The 8036-nt window shown below is 42.5% G+C and overlaps 1 protein-coding gene across 1 annotated transcript; it reads right to left on the bottom strand.

Moving 5' to 3' along the window:
- Nucleotides 1-3265: 3265 nt before the first annotated feature.
- PTTG1 (PTTG1 regulator of sister chromatid separation, securin) lies at nucleotides 3266-7930 on the bottom strand. The gene is made up of 6 exons (XM_086621665.1): nucleotides 7864-7930; nucleotides 6986-7088; nucleotides 6487-6671; nucleotides 5483-5576; nucleotides 3796-3945; nucleotides 3266-3410 (listed from the first exon to the last, which is right to left on the bottom strand). The coding sequence occupies exons 2-6, from the start codon at nucleotides 7065-7067 to the stop codon at nucleotides 3346-3348; spliced, it is 576 nt and encodes a 191-aa protein (XP_086477791.1). The 5' UTR covers nucleotides 7068-7088; nucleotides 7864-7930; the 3' UTR covers nucleotides 3266-3345.
- Nucleotides 7931-8036: the final 106 nt, after the last annotated feature.

The raw sequence follows: 8036 nt of genomic DNA, 5'->3' as shown, positions 1-8036 counted from the left end.
ACTGGACATTAGCACTTATTTATTGTTAATCTTTTAAACCAAAAGGATCATGGCCAATGTTTTAAAAAGCCAATCAATCTTTAAACACTAAATATTAATTAGTTGTAGGGGTACTATAAAGAAAATTGATTTACAGATCTATATCCCATACACACCATACACAAGCTTCCTAGCAACACTACTGTTTTGGCTCAGAGATAGGCTACATGATGAAATATACCTTTTTGAACTCAACTATTTACAGATAAAAATCTTGAAAACCTTGTTTGCTTCTTACTCAGGCCTAACTTTGACTGGCTCGTGTTGCTTGCCAGCAGCTTTGTTTGTATACTGTGGACAGTATTTGTAGAAAATCAGATGAAATGCCCAAAAAAAGGATTCCACAGAAAAGGTTCCTCCTCACCCAACACACCCTTCCACAATTTTACAGAAAAAAAGAAAACTGGGAGTGAGTGAAGGAAAGGACACAAAACCTATGACTGTTTCTTTTTCCCTAGACTTTGAAAGGATTTAAGTAAAATAAGATGACCCTAGTGTGAAGGCATTTAGTTTATTCTAACATTATTACCTTATGTTCCACACTGCAGCAGCATTCATTCTTAGGCAGACAGTCCAGCAATATTCCCGAGTCTGACTCACGCTGTGCCTTCTGCACAACCATTCCACTGTCACCACAAGTAACAAGTTTTCGGGCTTCCAGATCAGTACCAAGAGGCCTATCTGAATCGTTTAATTATCACCTTTACAAACATTATACAAATGCTTGTCCATTTTGGTATGAAATCCTACAACTAGCAAGCATGTTTTAAATGTTTTGACACGTGCATGCATACACACATGTGGACAAGGCACAAAAAGCTTATTTCTGGAGGTTTGAATAATGATCTAGGTGCTTGGTCACAGTGAATGTTTTAAATCAACTAAAAAGAAAGTTTTACCATGATAAACTTCCATACCACATACAAAGCACTAGTGTCTCTCTCCAGAGATGTCCATTTGTACATGCAAAAAGTTACAACCTACATTTATGCTGATTTAGTATCATATCCTTATACCATCTCATTCCACATTGTCTGGTGTTTTGCACACCAGTGACTATTTTACCTGCGGGGCTGCATAACAAGCACCCACATGATGGCACTGTGTAACCAGTTTCAGTGCCTTAGTTACAGGCATTTTTCTGTAAAATTGAGCTTGGACTGTTCTCTGCCAGCTTTGAACTGGTAAAGACAACTCAAAGGAAGATGCATTTTGTCACTTTCTTCTATAGTTACTATGTTTTATAGTTACCACAGCTTAGCTCCTGTGGCTAGTAGACTATACCCATTGAGCTTCAATCTCAGCTGAGATGGCCAAGTTATTTCAGAAACAAATGCTATTAAAATGCAACTAAATATCAACCAAAATCTCAAATCTCTATAAAGGATTTCCTTTTTTTTTGCCTACTTAGTTTGATATTCCTCTGAATTCTTTGACATTTTAAACCAAAGACAAGAAACTGGGAATAAAAACCAGCAGCAGGGCAAAAACATTCCCTTCAGCACCTGCAAACCAGACAACCTATTGGAAAACACTAGGGCTCCTTTGCTGTCTGCATTTTTAGGTTTCCTAGAAACAACAGCATAAAAGGAGTATGGTTGCACATTCACAGTTTATCTTTACATGCTGTCAGGTTGCAGCCATGGTACGCCTCCAAGAAGCAGACCTGTGGGATGCAGCACTGACCCACACCAAATTAACCTAATTCCTTCACTAGAGCATTTTCATCTTTTAGTCAGCTTGCAATCGTTAAAGCATACTCGTCATGACCTCAGACACTACTGTAAGCGTGAGCTGAAAAGCTGGTCTTGCCACTGCTTGCAGTTATGTAATGCCACAGTGTACTAGCAGTAAATCTGACATAGCAATTCCTCCTGTGCAGAGCTCAGGTGCATCACAGACAAACAGAAAGGCCACCTACCTTAGCAGACGACCCAAACAGACAGAGCATTGTGGTTCATGCTAAGGATGAGCTAAAAGCTGAAGGCAGCTCAGGCTGCTGTAATCTGACTAGATCAGAGTACTGCCCAGGAACTATAAAAGCAGTTCAATTTAAGTGAAGGCTCGACTCATCTTACATGAAGAACATGAGCCAACAATGTGCATTGGCAGCCCAGAAAGCCAACCATATCCTGGGCTGCATCAAAAAAAGCATGGGCAGCAGGTCAAGGGAGGGGATTCTGACCCTCTACTCTGCTCTTGTGAGACCCCACCTGGAATACTGCATTCAGCTCTGGAGTACGCAACACAAGAAGGACATGGAACTGATGGAGCAAGTCCAGAGGAGGGCCACAAAGATGATCTGAGGGCTGGAGCACCTCTCCTACAAAGACAGGCTGAGAAAGTTGGGGCTGTTCAGCCTGGAGAAGTCTCTAGAGTGACCTTATTGCAGCCTTCCAGTACTTAAAGGGGGCCTACAGGAAAGCTGGAGAGGGACTTTTACAAGGGCATGTAGTAATAGGACAAGGGACAAAGGGGAGATTTAGATTGGATATAAGGAAGAAATTCTTCACTCTGAGGATGGTGAGGTACTGGAACAGGTTGTCCAGAGAAGCTGTGGCTGCCCCATCCCTGGAAGTGTTCAAGGCCAGGTTAGATGAGGCTTTGAGCAACCTGGTGTAGTGGAGGGTGTTCCTGCCCATGGCAGGGGGGTTGGAACCACATGATCTTTGAGGTACCTTCCAATCCTAACCATTCTACAATTTTAAGAACAACTGAAGAGAAGTTATTGAACCTGTGCCCTTCTAATTTAAAGGATGGTGTTCCACTAGCTTTTCCTCAAAAAGCACAGGCAGTACCCAGCAGCAAGAGCCATAATGCTGTGACAATTAAAAGTAGTCTACAGCTGCATAAGAATCCAACATACACTATCTTAGACAACCACTGTGAAAAGCAAACAAGTTCAAGAAAGGAAAAATGCCAGAAGAGTACTAGCTCTAGTACTTAATTTATACTAGATATACAGATTAGTTTTAAACTTTATCCTTTATCCATTAACATGCAAGAGTTATGTAAACAGGTCAGAAGGGCCTCTTAACCTATCATGACCACACAGTCTAATCAGCAGGTACTAACTTCTGGATATGGTTCACAACAGTGAATTATAGTCTTGCTTAGAAGCTTATCCAGGCTCCACTTTAACTGCTTGTCAGATAGTGCTTTGAAAAGGAGGCTATTTTACTACCTATGTCTTGGGTCTATTGAAAATAAGACAAGTCCAGTATCATAGAGGTAAGATTAGCTTTTATTAAAATACATGAAACCTGAATTCAATAGAAGCTTCAGAATATGCATTAAAGGCCCAATTCAGATGGGCATGTCAATGATCTCATCCAGGGTAGCAAGGAAGTCAGCAGTTGATTGTAGCAAGTCTGAAAGTTAGAAATAGAGCAAATCAGTTTCTGATGAAACCCAAAACTTATACTCTAACATAAGCTAGCTCCCAGTGGACTAGCATAAGCCTCTTGAATGACTAAGGGAAATACTGTTTGATTGCATAAGCCAATTCCACCTAACTGATTAGTTAGCAATGCACTGCAAGAGATTGCTCAGCAACATCACTTTGAGACCACCACCTGGATTAGTGGGGTTGATCAGTTAAATTCAGCTTGACTATACACCAAAAGCTTTTTGATACTAGTGTGCTATCCTGGTAGTTAGGACAGCACTGGCATTTCACTACTGCAGCCAACTAGCTTCCCTACCAAACCACTAATGAGCACTCTATGTACTGACACTCGTTATGTTTCCACTTACTAGACTCCCATGAAATCTCTTCAATCTTCATAGGTGAAGGAACCATGTTCACACATCTGTCATATGTCCTTTCAAATACCATGAGGGGAACACCACACAGGTTGATATTGCTTACTTTGTGCTCTTCAGGAAGATCAAAACTCTCAAAGTCTGTTTGAGAAAGACACACTGTAGTTTAGTAACAGTGTACAGTAGCAGTAGCCCAGGAAGCTGCAAATTCTCCTAGATTAAATGAAGGGAGAGGACATCCAAAACACAGTCCAAAAGTCTCCTCTTATAGGATATTTGCAGTTACACCTCAGTTGTCCATGAAAACCCCTACACTAACACTTCTCAAAAGACTAGACTGTATAACTGTCCCAGTTTTGACTGGGACAGTTAGTTTTTCTTTTCAGTATCTGGAAGTGCTCTGTGCTTTTGTTTTAGTTTGAGATTCACTATGAGAAGAATGTTGATAGCACAGATGTTTACAGTTGGTAATGTGACATCAAGGACTTTTCAGCTTCTCACATTTTGCCAGCATGTGGGAATGCAAAAGGCTGGAGGGAGCACAGCCAGGACAAAGGATCCACAACTCTCCTTACAATTTAAACTTAGAGTTAGGATTGAGGGTTAAAAGGACCAATGAAGTATTCCATACCATGCAATGTCATGCCCAGGATATAGATGAGGGTTGAACAGAAAGGAGGGCTTTTGATCTTCCAAGGGACATGGTCTCAGACCGAGTGCTCTCTCTCAATCTTTTTAGGCCTCTCACTCATCCAGGATTGCAGTGTTGGGACTTACCTGTTTTGGGACCATTGGCCAGGACAGGAGAGGCATTGGTCACTTGGGTGGTGAGCAATTACACTGTGCATCACTTGTTTGTATATGTTATCATCATACATATATATTCATATATCTTTTTTATATTATTAAATTGTTCTTATCTCAACCCATGGGTCTGCTTCCCCTTTCCCCTTTAATTCTCATCCCCACTCCCCTGGGGTGCGAGAAGGTGAGCAAGCTCGCATTTAGTTGCTAGCTAGGCTAAACCACAACAACATAACTGCTCATGTAAAGCTGGAGCTTTTAGTAATTTCTTTCCAATCACTATACTCAGTCAACTTATTCAAGTACTGTATATGTTTCACCAACACTGAAGCAGTCTTTGGTACAGTAGTCTCTGCATATTCACTTCCACATGAGCTGGATGGGTTAAGGACACACTTTGAAGGACTGAGATAGCACAGCCCACTGCAGATCTTCTAATAGCTTTAGAAATTCATCTTCAACTATTATATTCTACAGCAGTAGGAAACTTTTCAATAGGAATTATCATCTTGGCATATGGCCTTAAGAGAAGTCTACTGTTCAGTACTGCTTAAGTATTCCTCTGAACACTTGTCTACAAGGTGCCATTTAATGAATTGAGAGGCTATAGCATGCTTACTTGGAACTAGTTCCCTGCCACCATAATAATGGACTCAGACTACTACATATCTGGAGCACAGCTACTGCAGTTAGAAACATTTAAACAAGAATGAGATGGTATTTCAGAAGTAGCAAGCACCCTTATGTTTAAGAACAGACTCTTGAGAAAAGCAACACTAGCTTGTTTGCCACAATAGCTTGGCCGAAGTCCTACAACAATGTCAACACTCATGAAAGCCTGAGTGTTCATTTTAATTACACTGACAGTTCTTACCTTGAGGATCAAAAGGAAACATATTTTCTGTTTCTGGCCAGTCTTCTTCAGCCACTGCATCACAGCTTTCTAATCCAGCAGTCTTTTCAGTAACCTTAAAAAGAGAAAGTCACATTATTTGAGCTACTGTAGTTTTCCACTATAGCACCTTTGTAGTGGCTTCCCTGGGCTATGCAGGTCTACATACAAGAATGGCTGCCATACAGTCCTTAGTTATGCCTAAATTAACACCTTCAACACAAATAAGCTGGAGATGGGCAAATGCTTCAGTTGAGTTTGTGAGGTACAGTACTATATAGTGGCAACAAGTCACTGCACTAGAACATTTAGACTCATAATATTGAGCTCCTTTTGCTTACCATGTGAACAAGAAATTAACTCAGACTATGTTCTCTAGAGCCATTTCTTTGCCATTAGTTACTCCAAGCTGTTGTACTCCTTGTGCCTATGTAGGTGTACTGGTTTTGGCTAAAATAGAGTTATTTTTCTTCCTAGTAGCTCATATGAGGCCATGTTTTGGATTCATGATGAAAACTGTTGATAACACACAGCTGTTTTAGCTATAACTTAACACTGCTTACACAGCATGAAGGCCTCTTCTGCTTCTCACAATCCCACTAGCAAGCACACTGGGGTGCATAAGAAGTTGGGAGGAGGCACAGCCAGACAGCTGACCCCAACTGACCAGAGGAATATCCTGTTCCATTATGTTAAACAATGAAAACAGGTGGGGAAGTGTGCCAGGGCTACCATTGCTCAGAGACTGGCAAGGCATCAATCAGCTGGTAGTGAGAAACTAGTGTTTTGGTTTTGAGTTTTTTAATTATTAAATTGCCTTAATCTCAACCCATGTGTTTTCTCACTTTTACCCTTCAATTCTCTCCCCCATCCCACTGAGGGGGGAGTGAGAAAGCAGCTGTGTGAAGTTTAGCTGCCTGCCAGGGTTAAGGCAAAACAGTAGGTAAACAATGCATTTTCCCCCATCACAGAAGTGTTATACTCACTTTGTTCACAGCGCAAGGCTCTGCAGGGTTTTTCTGTCTTATCTTTTCCATTGTGCTCGTGACTCCTTCAGTTCTATTCACATTTCCAAGAGCCTTTCTGACAGAGAGAGATGTTGCTGGAGATGCACTGACTGGTTTTTTGGGAAGTGGAGTATTAACTTGTGTTCTTTCAGATAAGACTTTTGCTGGAGTAGGGGAAGAAAAAAACCACAAACTTTGCCACTGTATCAACCCTAAAGCTTGCTTCAGTAAGCACACGCGCTGCATAACTAGTTGTCAAAAATCATTGTTCACCATTTAAAACTCAGGAGCATAAGCCCCACCTATGACAAAAGCACAGAGTTATTTTCATTCTTATAGTAATTGATGAGCTTAGCAGAATTAATTAGATAAGTAGATATAAGAAGAAAAAACTATTACTACGTAAAACAGTGAACAACAAAACACAATTTATGCACTTCACTTGATCCCCTACTGGCTTAGGGCAGCATATACACACAAGATCCTGAAGGGAGTCTTAATGGATTCTTAGTAGCACCAGCTTCACCATTCTCCTTATCAATAAAGATGAGCGTTGCCATCTTCTGGTTGATGAGACCACACTGGAAAACAATGAAATCATTCTAGTCACTTCTTCCACCACAGTACACTTTTTAAGCAAATCACATTAGAGACAACACAGCTGCCATATGCTGGTCCCTAGAGGAGTAGGCACACACCCATACTTCACATCATCTCATAGCAGCTTGGCTACAGACCCTTATGTTTGCAGGCATTATTAGAGCACATGGTAGGCTCATAGTCTAAGAGGAGCTTGTACAAGTTTGGGAAAGTAGCAAGGTCTCACTAGCAATCCTACACAGAAAAAATCTAATACATTTCATTTGCTTCCTCACTTCTTTGTGGTGTTGAACTGTTTTCTCAGGACATCTGAGAAAAGAGTACATCGCCTACTTTAGCAACCCAGAATTTAGCTCGACTCGTAGCACTCGAACAGCCAAGAGCCATGCCAGTTGTTTCACTCGCAGAGAGTTTTTCACTAGAACGAGAAGCCATTAGAGGACACCCTATACAAGCAGATCACTCCACTCCTGTTTTCCAGCCCCATCCAAGGCACCAGACCAGAGCACCCCCTGCAATATTGGGAAGAGCCAGACAGCTCCCGCTGGAGCTTATCGCTGCCATAACACAGGCGGGTGAGTGATTGCTCGCTCGGGAGAGGCCGGCGGAAGAGACCGCTTTTGCTCGGTGCGGCCTGAAGGCAAACGCTCAAGCTCAAAGCCAAAGCAGGGCTGACGGGCACGGATCCCTCTCCTCCCGCGCTCGGGGAGGCCCCGGCTCCGGCCGGGTAACACGGACCGCGCTCCCGGCGCTCACCTCCGGAACCGCCGGCAGCTCGGCGCTGGGGCAGGACAGCGGCACCCGCACAGACGGCCAGGCCAGACCCGAGCAGCGCACAACACAGAGCCGCAACGCCCCAACCGCCGGCAGCTTTTAAACCGTCTCCGCGTCGCCCATTGGCTGCTTCGACTGACGCTCAGCAGCCGATT

The sequence above is a fragment of the Tauraco erythrolophus genome, chromosome 16 (genome assembly GCF_009769465.1).
Source record: "Tauraco erythrolophus isolate bTauEry1 chromosome 16, bTauEry1.pri, whole genome shotgun sequence".
NCBI classification, from domain to species: domain Eukaryota; kingdom Metazoa; phylum Chordata; class Aves; order Musophagiformes; family Musophagidae; genus Tauraco; species Tauraco erythrolophus.
The sequence above is the reverse complement of the archived record's forward strand: the minus strand, read 5'-3'. Positions and strand labels throughout refer to the sequence as shown.

Excerpts from the sequence above, each read along its gene's own strand:
- PTTG1 (XM_086621665.1), bottom strand. The coding sequence starts at position 7,067 with ATGGCAACGCTCATCTTTATTGATAAGGAGAATGGTGAAGCTGGTGCT. Across the intron at positions 5,577-6,486 it reads AGCCTTGCGCTGTGAACAAA|GTTACTGAAAAGACTGCTGG; the intron begins GTGAGTATAACA and ends TCTCTTTTTAAG. Across the intron at positions 3,946-5,482 it reads GTTTCCTTTTGATCCTCAAG|ACTTTGAGAGTTTTGATCTT; the intron begins GTAAGAACTGTC and ends TTTCTCAAACAG.